The sequence below is a fragment of the Pteropus medius genome, unplaced genomic scaffold (genome assembly GCF_902729225.1).
Source record: "Pteropus medius unplaced genomic scaffold, Ma_sr-lr_union100, whole genome shotgun sequence".
In the NCBI taxonomy this organism is placed as follows: Eukaryota; Metazoa; Chordata; class Mammalia; order Chiroptera; family Pteropodidae; genus Pteropus; species Pteropus medius.
In genome coordinates, this window is record NW_024354503.1 from 8,116,589 (window position 1) to 8,137,441 (window position 20,853).

At 32.5% G+C, this 20,853-nt stretch overlaps 1 protein-coding gene across 4 annotated transcripts in view; it reads right to left on the minus strand.

Moving 5' to 3' along the window:
• The window catches only part of TRDN (triadin), a 226,506-nt gene that overhangs the window by 163,961 nt on the left and 41,692 nt on the right, over nucleotides 1-20,853 (minus strand). For 2 of the 4 annotated variants that reach the window (XM_039854431.1, XM_039854434.1), the window contains exon 2: nucleotides 19,122-19,331. In XM_039854431.1, coding sequence (XP_039710365.1) covers nucleotides 19,122-19,331 — 210 coding nt within the window. Of the gene's footprint in view, nucleotides 1-19,121; nucleotides 19,332-20,853 lie in introns of those variants that run through there. The other 2 variants (XM_039854433.1, XM_039854432.1) reach the window with 1 other exon arrangement.

The following is a 20,853-nucleotide window of genomic DNA, read 5'->3' on the forward strand; positions in this document are numbered from 1 at the left end:
CTTACCCATTCCCCTTCTTTCTAAGTGTTCACTGAGAAACATAACAATAAAATCCAACAAAATAGATAGTTTAATTATCCGTATGCTTAAATGCACTATATATGCTTAAATGTATATTGCTTGGTTCATTCTAAAATAGTCAAATAAGATTATTTCCATGAAGTTAATGTTGCTGGCTTGAGACCTGCTTCTGATTTTCAGCCATGTAGACAACAACTTTGAAAAGATAGATATATAGTAATATAGATTATATAAATATATCTTGATTCTCATTCCTTTTCTCAGACATCATATCCAAATTATATCAATGGGAATAATATTTTACCATGCAACTAAACCTTTTAGTATCTTCTTTTTAAAGTTATACTCAAGTAATTGTACTTTCTTACTTCCCACATTTCCATGACTTAAATTACATACATTACAATAAGTATCATCATAAAAATAATAGTAGCTAATAGTTATAGAGTGTATATTGCCTTCTGGATACTATTCTAAGAACTTTACATATGTTAACTCACTTTTTCCTTTCAATAACCTAATGTGGTAGTTATATAATGTTATCTCTATTTTAAATATAAGAAGACTAAGGCACAGCAAACTTAAATAAGATGCCTAAGATTACATAGCTAGTAAGTGATGGAGCCTGATTTTGTACCTTCCAGCCCATGTCTCTTAAGTATTGTGCTATAGTGCTGTCAAACAAACAAACAAAAAAGTGAATTCACAATTGATTCTAGAGTAAAATCTTGGATGAGATATTCTGGGAGTGGTTTTCTTGCTGTTAAAAGGGGGAACAAGAAGTTTTCTGCGTGGTATCAGAGATCCTGGAGCTACTATGGTTACCTTATAACCATGAGAATGGTAGCTGACTCACTGAGGAAGGCAAAGGTTAAAAATGAAAGAACTTGAGTCCATGACATTGCTGAGGCATTGGATTATGATATCTTGGAATAATCACCCTACTTCCAGTGCTTCTGTTATATGAGATAAGAAATGTTTCTTTGTGTTGAAGTCACTCATAATTGTCTCTTATATTTCTTATGAAAATATGTGTCACTAGATGCAGGGGAAATTGTTTTAGGCCCCTTATGATCAGTAATTGGATTCTTGGCACTCATAAAAGAATACCAAGAGAAACAAGAAAAAGTTTAAGGTTAAATAAGATTTTTTTGTGCTCCGTCTTTGCAGCCAAACTATACAGATACGTGTTTCTAAAGATACAAGAGAAATTAGTCACCTTTTCTGCTTTCCTCCAAAAATGGTTTCACTTTGACTATCAGTCTTACATTCTTTAAGACTGTTTTTTTATCTTTCATATTCTGAGAAACATCAGCATGATGCTCTCAGCTTAGACAGGTAGCATTAAAGTTAATGCCTCTCACCTCATGCCAAATCTTATCAGAGACAGAGACAAAAGGAAAAATCAGTAAGACTGATCCCGTGTGCTTTAAAAATTTTGACATTTTGTTCATCACAGATTTTTTTGCATTTATTTTGAATTTTTAAATATTGTTTAAAAATATTTATCTTAACCATTGAGTTTTTTAGAACCCTCTTAAATTTTGCACCCAAGTTCTTCACTCACCTCACTCTAGTCTTGGTGTCTCCCCGCTCCCCACCTAATAGCTGTGTGGTGTTCAGAAAATTAACTTTGCAATGTCTATAAAATTTATTGATGCCTCCGCTTTCCCAAAGTTCTAAATCAAGACCTCAACTCCTCATGCCAGTTATTCTTATATTCAACCTTTTCACACTTCAATTTATAATATACCTAATTCTGACAAACTGTGTTATATAGTGGGAAAAGAAGACCCAGAGTACTCTGTGCTCCAGTTTGCTGAATTGTAAAATGACAACAGGAATAATAATACTTAATACTTAAGGTTGTTATGAGTATTACATGAGATAATAGATTCAAATCACATAATATAGTGTTTGATAATTGAAAGTGTCAACGTGGAGAAACGAACAAGACTGTCTTTGAATCTTGAATGACCCAGAGGCTCTTCCCAGTTTGCTAGCTGGGACCAGCAGCTTCCCCACCCCTCAGCAGCAAGCTCTGTATATGATGTCACCTTCTCTCAAGGTCTCCAAATGCTGTACAACTGCCATTTCTAGTATCCCCTTGGGAATTTGGCTCTTAAATTCTGACTGCTTGGTATCCATTCCCAAATAATACCAAAAGCTATAAGGCTTCCTTCATGCATTCTTTATCAAATGAAAGAACAACTAAGAGGTGGAGTCTCTAGAGCTGCCCGTCTGCATTTGTCTGAGTCACTCCATGAGATGGCAGGAGAACAAGGGTCCCAGTCATATTCTGATCCTTATGCTCATGAATCAGTCCCTGTACTGGATGGTACTCATTGAGCTTCACTCAAACTCATTGTAAATAAACTCCTTGGTGTAAAGCACCTAATGCACAGTAAAGGAGCTAGTAAATGTTAGGTAATTATTAATTCAGTTTGCAGAATCACTTAACTCAAACATATGGTAGTGCTCCATAAATGTGAGCACTGTAAATATTAAACTACTATCGCTTAGTCATTATGTCCTCACGGGAAAGCTTAACAGGGTCTGTAAAATCCAAACAATGCTTTTATTAAGACTCATGAAATAACTAGTACTTGTCCCCTGTTGCCCAGAAAATATTCGCACATATTCAGATCTAAACAAAGCAAGGAATTTTAAATGTGTTACAAATGATACCTAAATTAGGAAAAATTCAACTCAAATGTATGTTGGTGTGTACACCTTGCACATAGTAGTACTCAATATGAGGTTGACTAAAAAATAGAGGTTCTTCTTTCAAGACAATTATTTAGCACTTATTGTATGCAATATCTTATCTTAAGTGTAATATAACTAACACGGTGCTGTCATTTATGGGCTTGATATCTAGGTGTTTCTAATTTTGATATGTGAGGAATGTTGGTTTAAAATATATAGAGGTAATTTTCCACACCTAAAGAAATTATAATTTTAAATGACTAGTTTCTTCCTTTTGTTGCAGAAAAGTTTTGGATACTTTTGCTTTTGTTGGTAAAATTTTGATCCAGTTAAGAAAACTATTACCAAATTATACATTATTTAATATGCTCTCAGTTACATGATAAGTACTGTGAAATTACTTAGTCTTTGTTCAAGGTGAACAGAATTCTCTAGAATTTTACCAGTGCCAAACAGAGCTTCCGACGTGTTTTCTCATCCCCATGCCACCCCTCAGGATGGGAGGAAGGGAAACACAGGTAGGAAAAACAAGATAAAAAGATGAAAATTATCTACATGCTATGCCAGTATGTGCAGGAAGCAATGGTTCTCACCACCATGTTAATAGGTTTCTTAAACTCAGAAATACAGCTGAGAGTGCAAATTCTTATTAAACAGTTTAAATTTGAGGTTTGGCATTCTTTATAACAGTCAACTATTTCTTAAGGATATAAGGTCAATTTAATTTAATTTATTTTTAACCAAAGCACTTTTGAATAAAAAGCAGTCACAGTGAACTAAGTAATCCTTGAGTCTTCCAGGCCTCGAGTTTCCTGTTTTGACGATACTAGGCACAAACAAAAATATGTGCCCTTTTATTTACTATAAACATCTTCATCAAAGTGATGTTTACTCAAAACATTGTACTTTAATACTTTTCAGGTCCAGTCTGAAGTAACTTCCAAACTATTTCTCATGGATTGGATCATTTCCCTTGGGCACACTTGGTTGAATTCAATGAAGTCAGAACTGCCATCTTTAATTTTATCATCACAGAGGAAGGGCTTTCAGTCTCTGATAGTCAAATGTCTTCTTTTCCTCACGAATTTACTGTTCCTTATTCTTTATTTATTTCAAACTGAAGGTAAAGCCAGCATAAGAGAATGAGAAAGTAGCACATCCAAACAAGTCAGGAATTCAAGAAATGTTTGATTATGGCACTATATTTATATTTAACCCCTAAGGGTTAAATATATCCTGTCAATAGAATTTTGTGAAGGGCATATCAACTGGAATTACACATATTCCCATTATTTTCTTTTGAAAACCTCATGGAAGATAACTATATTTTATGTAAAATTGTTTCAAATCCAGAGGAAATACTTGATATTTTGGTGCCTATTTTATTGAAGAGAATAGCGATAATTTGTGGCTAAAGTAGATTTTTCAACCAATAAATATTATAAAAGAGGCTCGTTTTCTAATATCCTCTCTTAAAATCAACTTGTAGTAGCTTTTTTTAAAATGATTACACTAAAGGGTTAAATGAAGTGGCCCTAGCCAACTGATAAGGATTGGGGAGGAGAAAAAGAAAAAATAATAATAAAATGGAGAGGTGGAGACCAGTGAATATTAAACTCAATGGTTTTATTGTGTGCTTTGTATTGGATAACTTTGTTTATAGTAAATAATATTTCAAGGATACTCACATGGACAGAAATGTGGAATTCAAGCTATGTTGTAGAAATTCTTTGAAAATGACTATGTAAGTTTAAATAAGTTTTTGTATTTGTTTAATTAACACAGATTTAGCAAGAAATACAAATATTAGTTCATTTAAGACCTGGTAATTAAGTTATGGAGCAATATGTCAGAAGCTTCTATAAAAAAAGAATATGATGAAATCTCATTTTGATATATTTAAATGCCTTCTTTTACAAATAAATTAGTACCATCATATTTCCTTATTCAATAATAGATGCTATATTCTAAAAGTAGGACATTTAAAAAGTTGTATATAACCACCTGCCCTGAATTACATAAATGATTTAACTTCAGAACCAAGTGTCTCAATAGATTTTCCTTCTCCTAGATTTTTGACGTAGAGACCATATACAGAGGATGAAATTTCCCAGAATCTGTTATCCTTAATCTCAATGAACACTCCTCAGAACATAATGAGATGAAAGCTGAATTCAGGCTATTCCCATGGTACTTTTAATATTCACCTCATTATGAGAGATTTTTATTTACACATGTGGTGCTGGGGTATGAAGGCAGAAGAGGCACTTGGGAAGAAAAGATGGTCATAAGGTACAGAGATCAAGGGAATCTGGAGCCAGCAAAGGATGGACTGAAATTCATGGGAACAATCTAGAACCTGCAACAATCCTATGACCTCCGAACCTCTCTTCAAAAAAGAGGAAGCAGTCACCTTTAACATGGAGCTAAATATGTGTTGGCCAGGAGTAGAAAAAGTCAAGGAAGGATCTAGCAGAAACTGGAGTTGCTACAGGGACAACTGTGGCCCCATGCCAACAAGGTGAGGCAAGAGATCAGTGACAACATGCATACACACTACGCCTGGTCCCCTGCAATGACCTTCATGGCTCTGCTTACCTTCTGCCTTCCAAATCTCACACACAATGATTCCTCTGGCTAACACAACTCCAGAACTGTGCAGAAGGGGAAATTCTAGAAAATGTAGTTTTATCTCAGCCAAGATGACAATACAAATCCACTGAATTTAGCTTTAATAATTATCAACATTCTGTCAATCTGTTATCTTTCTCCTTTCTCTACATTTATCTTTTCCTTTCTCTAATTTGCTAAATATTTTAAAGCAGATCCTAGATACTTAAATTCTTAATCTCAGATCCATTGATACTTCAGTATTCATGTCTATTCCATAATGATTTATTTGATATTGTCTTGCTTGAGGCACAAAAAATGCCCATAGTAAATTTTCTATCTTTCTTGTGCTAAATGTGGATTGTTACTTCTTAAAGAAATGCCAGTTCCTTTTACTGGGAAATAATATGTTGAGACCAAAATTTACTCAATAGGGATACTCATTGCATTTGATTGTTACTGTTTCTAAACCTTTTGAACATCCAAAATTTTAAAAAGTTTTAGAATTATTAACAATCGAATTAAAATGTAAGAATACAGAATTTTCTCTCAAATTCTTTGCTTTTATACTCACATCCCTTTTCTCTTTTGTTGAACATCTTACTTCTCAATTATATTGTTTTTTCCACTGCATACTTATAAACAATTTCAAATAAAATGACGCCAATATTACCATTAACAAAAAAAGCAGTGATAGAGTTTTAAAACTCTTTTCACATTTTCTTTGTGCTCTTGAACTGTACCACACTAAGGACAGAGAGTCAGAATGGTCTATTTTAAAGTTATTTGAAATAATTATTTTCTCTGGTTGTACCTGTAGTATAATACAGAGTTAGGTTCATTTGTTTCTGTATGTTTTCAAATTTTAATGATCTCTTTTGTTTTCCTATTTTAATTTTTTAATCATTAAATAAAAACATTTACAAAGGTCTCTAAGTCAAAACTTTATAAGAGCACATAAAAGAAAAATTTTGTTGCTTTAGTCTCTTACTATACTGTTCTCTTCTTCTCTTTATGGTTATCTAATTTTGTAAGATTTTGATTTATTCTTTCATATATTTATTTCATATACATATTTGTATTGAAGGGAACACATCTAAAATTTTAAATAGGGGAATAATAAAATGAGATTTGCAATTTACAGTAATTGGCCTCAGAATGAGAAAAGAGGCAGAGGCAAGATTATAGGCAAAAATAAAATATGTGCTACTATAACAGTCTTGGGGAAACTAAAGCAGGAGTTCTGGAAATAAGTTACAGAGTACAGAACAGAATCCAGAGATGTGTAAAAAGTAGAATGAGTTCTTTTTGACCACTGAACATTCATGGATAGTGGAGAAAGAGGAATCTCATGAGGAGTCCTAGGCTTCTGACTTAAGAAACTGGAAAATGAATGGGATTTGAAATCTAGGAGGCAGGCCTGGAAAGAAACATAACTACCTCAGTTAAGGATTTTAAATTTAATGTTCCAACTGAACATCCTTATGGAATTAGAAAAATTAGAGAGAAATTGGAGTTAAAGATGTGACTAGGAAGTCATTAAGTGTTAAGGTTAGTTGGAAAGAAACATCTTAGCAAGTAGGTCAATTAAGGGGAAAATAAAAATGCTTACGAGACTTACAGCATTTGGTTAATCTATCTTCCAATACACTGTTTAATACAGCACTGAATAAATGATGCAAGTTGTCAATGGGTGAGTGATCAACTAATAGATCTGCTAGTAATTGATTTATTTTTCTTCAATAAAACTGCATAAACCAATGAAAAAAATATTTATGAACTAAATTTTCCCTTTAAAATAAAAATAATGATTCTCATGGTGGGAAGACTGCATTTTTTTTTTTTTTTTAAACTTAACTTACATGCTTTAATTGTTTAGAACTTTGTCACTGCTTTTAGCCTCTAATCTTACTATCTGGCCATTTTAAAGAAAGATTGATCCTGTTTTTAGTTTGAGAGCCAAATAATAAAGATAAGCAGGCTAAATATGACAGCCACTGCTCATCACTTGTTTCGGCCATGCAGTTATTGCAGTAAAACAATGGAACAAGGCGATAGTGTCTAAAAGGAGAAGAAGCTGATGGTACCAAAGGAGTTATAAATCTTAAGAAAATACGGTTTTAAAAAATGGCATTCGACGGTTCTAATGCTGTAATATTTAATCAAAATGAAGATGTCGCATGTGCACTGGATTCGTTCATTCAGAACTCACATGTGTACTTGAGACATTTCAGCAGAGTAATAGAACTATATCAGATCATATTTGAGTAGAGGGGCTCGGCTAGAGGGACAGACATAAAAAGAGTTATAGCTAAGTAGGAAAATAGAGAGGTGAAGGAAATGCATTTGTTTTTCCTAGTCAAAAAACACATAAGCATGTTGAAAGAAAGGATGATATAGAGATTTTGAAGACACATCTGTATTTGAAAATACAGATTTCGAAGGCAGAATATGACATTTAAATCTAGCAATATTGAAAACATGCTTTCATGAGGCATTTTCCCCTCATACACATTCAGACACACACATTTTCTTAAGAGTAACGAGCTGTTTTTGAATGCCAAGTCCGTCTACGGCATGGCGGTAGATCCCGTCTGATCTCGGGAGCTAAGGAGGGTTGCGTCTGGTTTGTACTTGGATGGGAGACCACCTAGGAAGACCAGGTGCTATAGGTGTAAAAAATAAGGTCCCTGAAATCTGTGAGGTCAACTAAGCGTTGTCTCGTCTAAAAGAGAAAAAATAAATAAAATAAACAGCCAAGTTTTCCTGAAGCAAAAACTTGTATTCCTTGTTATATTATTTATACAAGGCCATTAGACTGAGGTGGTTCAACTACCTTAGCAGCCTAATAACCAAATTCTAAGTATGTAAATTCCTCAAGATTAAGAAATCAAAACCTAAGAACAACTAATCACGAACACACCCAACTCCTGTTGGTGGAACTTTTCTGGTTTGGTGCTGCCTGATTCATTGCTTTTTTGCTCAAATAAATTCAAACATTTTAATATGCCTAAGTTTATCTTTTAACATCTGAGATAAATATATTTTCCCAAATCACTGTTATTTCCTCTTTCTCTCTTTCTCCTTCTCTCCTGATCTCTGAATACTAACCATATTAGATTACAATGATCAGACCTTCTTCTCCGTTTAGTGAGAATCATGTAAAAAATAAAAATAGAGGATGAATACAAAGCTCTTGAAGTACATCAGTTTCTAAAAGATAAAACCCATTTGATTTACAATTTTGAAAAAATGAAATAGTTCCAGATGTTGGATATTTAGATGCTTTTAAACCAAAGAAAAACTAGAATCCTGATTTAAAAGCACTTTTGATGAGCTAACTGTTTTATTGACAGGACAAGGAAATGACTGTTACTTTTCTAATCTACATTTAAATAGTCAAAGTGTAGCTCCAGTCCTTGCCACTCAATATCTGAGGCATGGGCACTTTCTTCTGCTTTTTAATTTTCTCAACTGAAATTTTCTCATACCCATCCTTACTATTAACTAACTTTAGTATTTTAGAAATGTGCCCTTGTGTGTAGAACCCTAATAAAATAAAACACAAGCATCTTTAGTGAAAATTACATTGGCTATTTCAATATTTAATGATAACGTTTCTAAGTTGCTCTTTGCTATTTCTCAACCGTTACATTTTGAGGCAATAAGGAACTTTATTGAATGCAAGTAAATGTACACTTCACCTTTCTCTTTCAATATGACCTCAATCAATTAATTTTTCCCTGGCAAAACTGTGTTGCAGATGTTGAAGCCTGGAATATTTCCAGCTAACTAGAGCTAGACCTGTGTCAAATAAAGGACATTTCATATTTCGAAACAGAATCACAAGCAACTTTTGGCTTCTTTCACCCAAGTCAAGTAAATGTATAAAAACTGGAGAATCATATTATATTTTTATTAATAAGCATAGTGTGGATATTATATTAATTGAAAAATTAATTTGCTTTCATCTTCTTAAAAAAGATATATCTTAACTAAAAACAGAATTCCAATGCTACACATATAATAAGGAATAGGAAAGCATTTTTTTCTATAGATTTGAAGATTTCCATAGATTTGTTTCCAAGCTAATAGTCAATGAAATTAATTTCCTTGTAGCATAAGAAAGTCAAAATATATACTCCACTGGATGACTTACTTGGATTATTATATTATAAACTTAACAAACCAGTGGAAGAGTTATTAGGTTTGGGATTAATACAGCAATTAACATATTGAGTAATTATTACATAAACATATGTTTTATCAAGTCAAGTTTTATCAAGTTTAAACATGTTTTATCAAGTTTAGTTTTGGAAACTTTTGACTGTATTATATATATATTTTTAGCTAGTCTATTGCTCAGTATTAGCTGATAAAATGATTTTAAAGTTCTTTTTTTAATCACATTAAAATATAGAATATATATAAAATAATGAAATATAGAATATTGTGCCATGAATTATGTGCTTACTTATCATATAATAATAATAACACATTTCAGAATGGTTAGAACATCTTCACAACATAAAATAGAATACTTAAATCAATGGATTTCTATTGTATAATTGGTAGAATCTATGTATATTCACATATTTAAAAGTTGGAAATCCTGTAGTCAATTCATCTGAAATATGCCTATTTATCTTCTTTAAACATTAAAATATGCTTAAGGTCATGAAGAATAAATTAAAATAATACCAACTACAATTTATCTAACAATTACTAGGTACCGTTCAAAATTCCAAGTGTTTTATATGCTATTAATTGATTCAGTGCTCACAGAACCATATGAAACAGATAATATTATTGCCTAAAAAGAGTGAAACTCAGGCAGAGAGAAATAATTTCCCCCAAGTTTATACAGCTACTAATTGGTAGGTCAGGATTCTAACCCAGGATTCTAGCCCTCAGAGCCTGCATGCAACTACTTTGGTTCTTTTCTTGAAGTTCATGTGTTCTTTTGTTTTTATTTTTTTTGTATTTTGTTCATTCGTTTTTGTTTGTTTGCCTGTTATATACGCTAGGCAAATAATTTCTGTTTAGATCATACAAATTCTATTTGTCAGGCGATAAGCAGGGCAATAGGAATATTAAGATGAATAAGACAATTTTTACCTTTGAGATGTTTATGGTCCAATGGAGACAGAAGTTTAAAAAGTATTTTAAATGTGAATCCTAACCCTATCAATATCACCATAAACTAATATATTACAAAGAAATACTATGCTCATTACTCAGCATTCAGAGTATAAAAAGTACTACAACCTTCTTCTTTATTTACTTATTTATTTATTCTTTCACCTCAACACATTCAAATGTTTTTGAGCTCATATTCTGTATAAACACTTCTAAGCTCTAGAAAAAAATCAAGTAAGTAAAATAGAAAAAGCTATCCTTACAAACCTAACAGATCAGTGAAAATATTAAAAAAAATAATCACACCTAATTAAATATATGCAATTTGGAGTAACTACTCTGTGTGAAAAGCAAATAATATAATGATGAATTATGGTACTGACTTCATTTACATTCGAAGTTCTGAAAAGGTTTTTTTAAGGAAGTAAATTTAAGCATAGCACTGAAAGATATATAACAGCTGGCCCATCAAAAAGTAGATATTAACATATGGCATGATTTATAATTGTATCCCTCTATATGCATAAATTTATAAATCCAATATAGGGTCTCATTTGCTAAAGTTCAAATGAATGATATAGACCATTCGTATCAAACTTTTATATTTTTGACCTTGAAATCCATCACCAGCAAAAACCTGGGATCCAAAGTATAGTAGCCAACATTTTCTTTTGTAAAAAAAAAAAAAAAAAATGGCATTTAAAAAAAGTGACAGAAACAATATCTGTCATTATCATAATTTCAAAAGAGAATTTTAAGACCAAAAATATAGCAACAATAGAATGAAGTATATTTCTTTAAAATAAATAAATTTTTATTTATCTTTTTCTTCAATTCATGACCTTGATTAAGCTCTGGGAATCATTGAACTATGAATCTTCTGTTTCCTTGAGGTATTTATCAGCAGACTGGAATTGTGTAATGAAATGCATCCTTTTAGATGGAGTGACCAAGAAGACCAAACAGTCCTGGGACATTCAACAGAAAATGTGGGATGCGAGATAAGACTTGAATCAGACTAAGAAGCACACAAAATGTCATTCTTGAAAACTTAGTACACATGAGAACTGATAAAGTCTAAAATGGTGCATTTAGTGTCTCAGTCTTCCAAGTTTCCTGAAATGTAATAACATATTCATATATACACAGTCACACGGATATCTCTAAACACACACAGACATACTCATACATACAAATATACATATTTACATAACCATTAAATGTTAAATTTATACAATCTGATTGACTTTGGGTCTTTCCTGAATCATTTTACACCTCTAAACTCAGACTGACAAACAGTGCACCTGCTTAACTGGGCTGAGTGCCAAGGAAAAAAAAATCAGGGAAATTAATTTCCAAGAGCAGTAGATAAATGGCACACCTCATTAGAAAATCTATTTAAAAGGCACATCAGGAGATGTCTGCAAGACTTTCATAAGAAATTGATGCTTCCTACCATCATACCCTTGCTGTCTCTCTTCTCAAATTACTGATCTTACTTCCTGGTAATAAGATTCAAATTCAAGTTACATTTAATGAATGACTCCTTTGTGCCAGGCACGTATGTTTTACATAGATTATCTTATCTAATTCTTATGAAATTGTTTTCAAATAAGTGTGTTTTGTGGAATGCAAGCAAAAATTACCAAAAGTTCTTTGAGACCACCTAGTACAGTCATGTAATGAGATTTTCTTCTTATGAAAGAAGATGCTAATAAATTATGACCCTTGTTCTTGGGCAAGAAAAGCCAAGAGTTACTGTAATTTTTTCCTGTACATTCTGACCTAGAGGGAATCAGAACATTTATTAATGCCTAAATTTGTAGTCATTTCTTTAGAAATCCTGTTCGCATCTATTGCCTAGAGAAAAAGTTGTCTCTTTATAAGTAAGGCAAAGAAGTTCATAAGGAATTTCAACCAAAGTTCACAAATTCCGGTCCTAGAAGAATTATTAAATTATCAGGGTCCCAACTTTGTTTCCTGGAAGGGCTTCCTGAGTCTGCAGAAGCTTGAGAGACAAGGCTTCTAGCCACCTTTGTGACCTTGAGCTTCAATTACTGAAAAGCATCATTGATCTGCCCCCCTTCCCCATCCCCCAATTTAGGGTTTCTGAAAACATTCATCTTCCAGGAGACAACTAAGGGCAGAGAGGATAATATCCAGGTGATAAAATATTTTAGTTTGTTCCTGTAGTCTTGAAATAGATATTAATGGCTAACCATTTCAATTTTACAAGTATCTTGTTTTAGATGATAAATTATATAGTCGCCTGTGAGGGTCCAGAACTAGGCACCCCAAGTTGTCTCTCATTATATGCAGATTACTTTCAGCTAAAGGCAATTTTAGCTTCAGGCCCAAAAGAAAATCCCCTTTTTAACTATGTAGAAGAATTTGAATTAAGAGATTATCAGAGATAACTTCTTTTGACCTACGTATAAGGCAAGCAGATTACTGAATGTCTGCTTTTCTTATCATCCTGCAATGAAGTCTCCAAGGCACCTTACTTCATCCCTGGCTCAAGATATCTTATATACCTCAATCCTCCTTTCTTATCTCTGAACCTCTCAGGTATGTGGGGTCTCTGACTCTTTTACGTGTGTGGGGTTCCCGTGTGCATGAGATTAAGTTTGATTTTTGTCTTGTCGGTCTGCCTCCTATTGATATGATTATTCTGCCAGTCAAAAGAACCAGAGGAGGGAAAGGGGAATTTTGCCCTTTCCCACACATCCTATGTGGTAGTTTTGTATGCTGTTGAAACATTAAGCTGGAACTACATTTTCCAGAATTCCTTTAAAGTACTTTCCAGGTAACAATTAGGCACAAGAGAAGTTTGTGTGAATTTGGCAGGTAAAAAGAAAGCAACAGCCACATTGTATATTCTGTGAAGTTTGATATAGGGCAAGTGCTGTTGCAATTCATGCACATTTTTATCGATATGCTGGCTGACCTTGACCTGGGGCAGCAGCCAACAGCACTTCCGGTTTCCACTGGACCACCTCTTTCAACATCTTCAAATCCTGGCCAGATGCTTTTGCAAACGTGTTGGTGAAGGCACCAATTTATCCTGTAGCTCATTCACATTATCCTAATTCAAGGTGGTAAGAGTCAAACAAGTTTCTAGTTTGTCCTTGTCAGTTTTAGTTTGTCCTTCGTCTCCTCTATTCTATTTCTATCTGCTCTTTTCAATGATGGGGTTCAAGGCATGATACCCTAAAATATGGCATCTTGGCATATTAAATATTTTCAGCTAATTTTGAGAAGGACATTCTGATCTTCCCCTGAAGCAGGTCATAAAATCCTCATGTGAGAGGTGCCCTCCTGATACCAGGAAGAAAGGAACGTTCTCATCTTCCAAGATGCTCAGAGGAATCAAGTGAACAGGCTTTGCTGTTTTCCTCAATTTACTACAATTAGCTCATACCCTTTTCTGTCCTATCACATTTTCCCACCACTTTCCACTCTTCATCAAAACTAGGATAAAAACGCTTAGGTTAACTGCTTCTTAAAGTCTTCTTTTCCTTATGAAAGCTCCACATAAAATTTATATTAAATACATTTGAATGCTTTTATTTTATTAATTTGTCTTTTGGTAAAGGAGCCCCAGCCAAAAAATTTAGAAGGATCGAGGAAAAAAATATTTTTCCTCTCCTATACCAGTTTCCATCCTGCTATCTTCTGACCCAGCCCCAGACACACTGCAACAGCCTTAAGTTTACTGTTTAATCAGCTCCCATGAATGCATAAGCCATATAACAAATCTCCTAGTCTATATCATTCATAATGATTCTACTCTGATCAAACTGACAGATACACTATAGTATTATTTGAGTACTGTTTAAATATTATACTTATTAAGAAATGAGGGTAGGTAAAAATCTTTTTTTTAATATCTGTTTTTTTGTTGTCTTAAAATTTGTCTTGTTTGATAACAATAATTTAAGTCACAAATTTTGTAAATCAGAAAGTGAGATGCTATCTGCATTTCACAGACAAGAAAATATAAGTTTCTAGTCACGTTAGCTTGTATGTTGCAGGGCTGTAGATTGAATGCAAGTCTTCTGAAAGACACACATAAAAGCCAATTCTATATGTGCCTCACAAGCAAATTATGTACAGATAAATCAGATCAAACTCAGAAAATAAAGAATTTTGAAGGTTGCTCAGTGGAGAGTCATTCTTCTCAATCCAATACAGTACTTGCTTATGAAAATATATTTTTATTTCTCTACGAACAATTTTTTAATGACTTTAAAGCCTTTGCCTACTTTTCTAAAGTACCAGAGAGTAGTTTAGAACCCAAATATAACTGTCTTGATTGTTTGGCCTTCAGAGTTGTTTCCAGTGTGTTTTCTTCTACCACTAGCCTTGCTTTTTAAACATTAGCCATACATATTTCAAAGACTATTCATAGTACAAAAGACTCATCATAATATTAATCCTTAGTAAATGTTTGAAATGTATCAATTAAATATAACATTAGAAACATAAGAGTACCATTTACATTTTGAAACTCTCATTGAAACAATTGATTTTTTTTCTGTGAAAAATCAATATTAAGAAAAGGCAGGTTAGAACTAACTAAATGGAGAAAAGAAATTAGAATTTTAATATGAATGGATGTGTCCCATCTAACCAAACATTTAATATGAGTTACAGAGTTTGTACTATAATTATATAAATTCCTTGAACTTATATTCTTCAAGTTCCAGAAATTGATCATTTGAATTTTAATTAGTTAAAAGTATTTGAACTTCTTATTTAAAGAATTTATCATTGCTCCTTTAAAATTTCAGCTTTGTATGTGTGTGTGTGTGTGTTTTTTTTTTTTCATTTCAACTTCCCTGGTGAATATTTATTTTCCAAGATATGGCCTCATGAGTCATCCTAACACATCATCTTTCTCTTTGCATCTGTTATAAATACAATACCTCTTTGTCAGCTAGAGCATTACATGGCTCTTCTTTATGTTATGTATAAGCATTTACCAAAAGATATATAACTTAGCAATGTAATTTTCTCAGAGTGAAATATATGGTAGCTAGCCTCCAAATATCACCCAATGATTCTTACTTGCTGGTATGCCCATCCTTATATAGTCTCTTCCAACACTAAATATGACTGACCTGTGTAACCAGAAGGATTTTGTAGAAATGAAAGTATGTGATTTCTAAGTCTAGCTCATGAAAGCATTGTGGCTTCTATGTTATTCTCTCTTGGATCACTCACTCTAGGGGAAGCTGCTTGCCATGTTGAAAGGACACACCAGCATTAACTTGACAACCATGTGAGTGAGACATCTTGCCAATTGTTCTGCCGCCCCATAAAATCTTTCAAATGTCTGCAACCTCAAGAGATACCCTAAGCCAGAACCACGCAGCTAAGCCATTCCAAATTCCCGACCCATAGAAACTGTAAGAAATAATAAATAGTTATGTTGTTTTAAACCATTTACTTTTGAGGTAATTTATTATGCAGCAATAGATAACCATTACAAAATATAATAACATTTCATCTTTTTTTCTTTTTTAAAACTAAATGAATTGGGCTGACTTTGGTTAATAAAATTATATAGGTTTCAAGTATACAATTTTATTTTATAAACATTTTACTTTTTTACATCTCTACAATTTTATTAGATGTATTTATTAATTTTTAAAGTTGGTCGAACTGACGATTAAATAAAAATTTTGTGGTAAATATCTGTTTCTTCATAACATAAGAAATTGTTTTAAAATACAAATGATGGCACTATTCATACCTTTAAGCAACATCCAACAGAAAACCTACTATGTGACAGGCATTCATATACAGAGATATATAAGACAGTCCCTTTCTTGGATAGGTTTAAGTTTCTAAGGGAGATGGATAAGAGAACAGATCCTTATAATATAATGTGTTAACTGAAGTAATACAAGTGCTGATAAAGCACAAAGGAATGAAAGCACAGTACAGTAAATTATTCTTAGGAAGTCTGAGAATGTTTTATAAAAGAAGGGGTAGGTATTGAAGAATGAATAAAAATTCTCTAGATAGAAAATTGAGGAATAAATCTCTAATAATGATATTTATATTTATACAGTGCTTGTGATAAACCAGATTTTCTTCTAAGCACTTCAAATATATTCACTTATATAATTCTCTTAATCTCATTACATAGGTACTATTATTATCTCCACTTTACCAGTGATAAAATTGATACAGAGAAAGGCAAAGTGTCTTTAATATCACACAGCTAGAAAGTGGTAAGGTCTGGATTTAATGAGAGGAAAATCTAGCACCGGAGTTCACATTCTTAATTACTTAAATATGCTTTCTGCTACACTGGGGTGGGGGAGGGGAGGAACGGTATAAGCACAGGCATCAAGCAGTGAGAGTAAATGATAATCTAGAGAAAAAAAGAAAACAGGAAGAACAGTATTAAGTATGGCTATAAAAAAGTACATGAGCTGAATTACGAGAAGAAAATACAGAGCTAAGTCAAGAACTTAAATTTACGAAATTAAATGCTACGAAATTTAAGCAAGAGAAATTGTCGATGAAATTTGTTTTACGAAGATAACTTGGGAGCGATGTTAAACGGGAGACACTGGATGAGGGAGACAAGAAGAAATTGTATTAATTCTCTCAAAATAAAGTCAAGGTCTGAAGTGTAGTAATGGATATGGTGGTAATAAGAGGAGGGAGCAAATTTATGAGACATACAAGTCAGCTGTCATGGAGTATGATGACTAATCAGATGGCAAACAGATTTAAAAGATGACCTGCAGGTTTCTTTTTGTGGGGAATGGATAGATGGTTAGGTCATTAATAAATATAGAAAACTAGACGAGGAGGCCTCACATAGACAATGCGCTTAATAATCACTTGAAAGAACTGAAGTAGTAGTATCACAGAAGCTGTTTTTACCAGTAATGCCAGTAACATAAGTATTATCCATAGTACCTAATCGTGGTGGTCCAGGGAAGCTCTACTGTGGATTATAAGTGTGTTTTACATTTAAGTAATCTAATCTGAAAGTCTCATTATAGTAGCTGCTCATTTTAGAAAATAATTAAGAAAAAATTTTAACAGAAATTTCTGTAATGCACTTGTTAAATTATTAACTTTACAAATATTAAATTGACATATTTCTTAATATTACAAACACTAAAGAATTATATTTTATAATCATATTTGGTTCTAAAATATAAATGAATGAAATTTTTAAAAAAGGAAAGAAAAGAAATATCACACTCAATATAGGATCAAAGGAACTAAAAGCTAGAGTAATATATAATCAATTATTTTTCACTTAAAAATCTAGGTCATAATTTTATACTATAGGCATTTCAATTGTACATTCTTTTAAGAGCCTAACTTACAAAAGATACTAAAAGTACTGCTTTTTTTCGAGCAGAGGTTTAAGCTTCTGGATAAATAGCCCTTTTGCTCTGGTTGATACCATGGGATTTTATATGTTAGATGGTGCTTACTTTAGCCCAGCTACAAAGGGTACAGTTTGCAGGGTCGTGTCAGTCACACCTCCATGTCAATACACCCAAATGATATAGTTTTATAACCTCATGATATTTATACTTGTATTTCTTTTAATATAGCCATTTCCTGGCACATGTAATAGAGTCCTGATAAATAATTGTTGAATGAATAAAAATTCATAATGAAAAATAGAAAGTCTCTGAGTATATAGAATGTAACATAGTAATTATAGTTTCTAGGTCCCATTGATTTCATTACCACTGAAGAAAGAAAATGGGATGTGGGAGGTGGGCAGTGTAGATATAAAGGAGCAGCACATCAATAGGTTAGTAAAATGTTTTTGCTTGTGGTAAAATGGTGATAAGCATGAAGTCATTTATCCATTTATTTAATATTTATTGAGCACCTGACGGAGTCCTTCCTTTAAGAAACTCACAGTCAATAGTGTATCAGATGAGAAAACAGACAAATAATTTTTAAAATATAAAAAGACTTTAAACAAAGAGAAAAACAATATATTCAGAGATTGAATAAACCATAATGAAAATCTGTCTTTCCTCACTTGTGCTATTCTTATTTCACTTCAAATCCATAAGAACACATGGACACTCAAGATGTAGTATCTCATTACAAGTCATCCTGGAAAATCTTTTTAACACACTTTATTTTCAAGAACTCAAAATAGGATATTTTAATGGGAGGAACAAAGAGTTTGTCTGGAAAAGAAGCTTGAAGCCAGATGGTAGGGGGACTTCGAAATACTTTACACTATTTTCCATTTGCTCAAAAATTTTGTATTTGGCTTTATTTTGTCTTATTTTTCCTACTGTAAAATCTACTAATTACCATTTATTAATGGTTGATAAAGTCCCAGTTCCAAAATTAAAGACGTACTTAAACTTTTTGATCATCATCTTCATGAAATTATAACATTCAACCTTTGCTCGGCTCTACAAATAAGAAAATCTATTTCATTTGAAATCAATGAGTACAACAGGCAAAGAATAGAAGGAAAAAGCAAAGAAGGAAACTAGACTTCAGCGACCTTCAAGCACACTTGTGGGATGCTTTATTTATTATATTAAAATGGGGTGAAGAGAAACAAAGCCAGACCTGGAGAGAATACTGTTGCTATTAATTTAAAAGCCAAATTTCAATGATCTTACCTGAAAAGTTTTTGTAATCCACTAAATCAAACATAACAACGGCAACAGCTGACCATGTGATTATCAGAGCAATGACCAGAAGCCAGGCTGCTGGGGAGCTAAATGTGGTCACTATGTCCTCTGTGACTGTCCTCTTCAGTATTTTTCCAGGAGATTTGGGTACAGATCCATTTTTGTTGTCTATAACCGTTGTTGTAGTAGATGCATTTCCTAATTGACATTCAGAAAGGAGAATTACAATTTAGAAGTTTACATCAAATATCGATGACAAAACAACACAGATTATATAAGTATATGTAAGTTGCTTGTACCATTTTTTTTATAATAGAAGACACCTCTTTTGTGGCAGGGCCATTCCTTGCTGCCTACTGCCACATTATCCTTTCCTTGGCATTTACCTTCCTCTCTGAAATCTGTAAGCTCTCACAATCAGCACTCATTGTGTCCCATGTTCCATAAATGCTGCCATTCAGGCCACAAACCTTGACATCATCTTGATTTCATTTTTGCTTCTCTCTTGCTACCTCCTATATGCACTACCATATCAGGCAAGGAGTTTTTTGGTCAAGTTGCTTTTTAATAACTTTTTCCTTTGTGCAAGCAAAAAATATCTTGCTTGCATAGATATTTCTGGGAGAGAAACAAAATCAATAATAAAAGAGTTCAAATGGATAAAATTCCTTTTGGATATCCTGGCTTAACTGTATAACTGCCCTTTCTATTGAGTCCATTCATTTTTATTTGTGAAGGAGCACAGAAGAACCAAAACAATAATGTGGGAAAATCTTATTATATCTAGTAACTTTTTTATTCCTGCTTTCAAGAGTCTACTTGTTCATGAGAGAAAATTTTAAAAATACAAAAATAGCAAAATGAATAAATAGATAGATAATTCTTTATAATCTTACCATCCATAAAGAACCACTGTTGACATGTTCCATTTGCATCTATTTTTATGTACCTACATATAGAAATATATTTTATTGATTTTTGACAAGTCATCATCACACTGTTCTTTACGTTTTTAATAGACAGTGTATACTAAACATGCTCTCTTGAAATACATGTTCCATAAAATTCCATTTAAGTGGCTGTACACATGTCATTTCATAGCTGAGCAAAATTTAATAAAAAAGCTTTCTATCTTAGAATATGGCAAAAGTTTTCTCAGCACACATTAATAATTATTTATTTGGAGAAATTTATACATATAAAATTTCTAGAACAAATAATAACTTTTACATATTTTGAGAATATATGTATGTATTTGAAAATAAGCATACTTTTGAAAATTGTGTAGACCAGCAGTCTGTTTTCCTGTTCTTGACAATAATGGGTGTTACAATTTTTTTAAAAAGTTTGCAATCACACTGGGAGAAATTTGCTTCATTTGCAACTCTTCGATAACTAAAGATGATCTTTTTGCATGTTTATTTTTTTTCTGTATTGTAAAATTTTTGAGCCCTTTTAATAAACCTCTTTTTAGTGGCTTATAAAATTGTGTACACATGTACATACATAGCTACATATTTATGTACATATATGTAAATATGTTTGTACATACATAGATGTATATGTAGATACATGCATATGTATTTACATATATGCCTGTGTATATACATAGATGTATACATACAAAGGATCTTAACATTTTATCTGAGCTTTATGTTGTAATTTTTTCCTGCAAGTTTGACTTTTTCTTTTTACGGTATTTTTTATGTACAGAATGAAC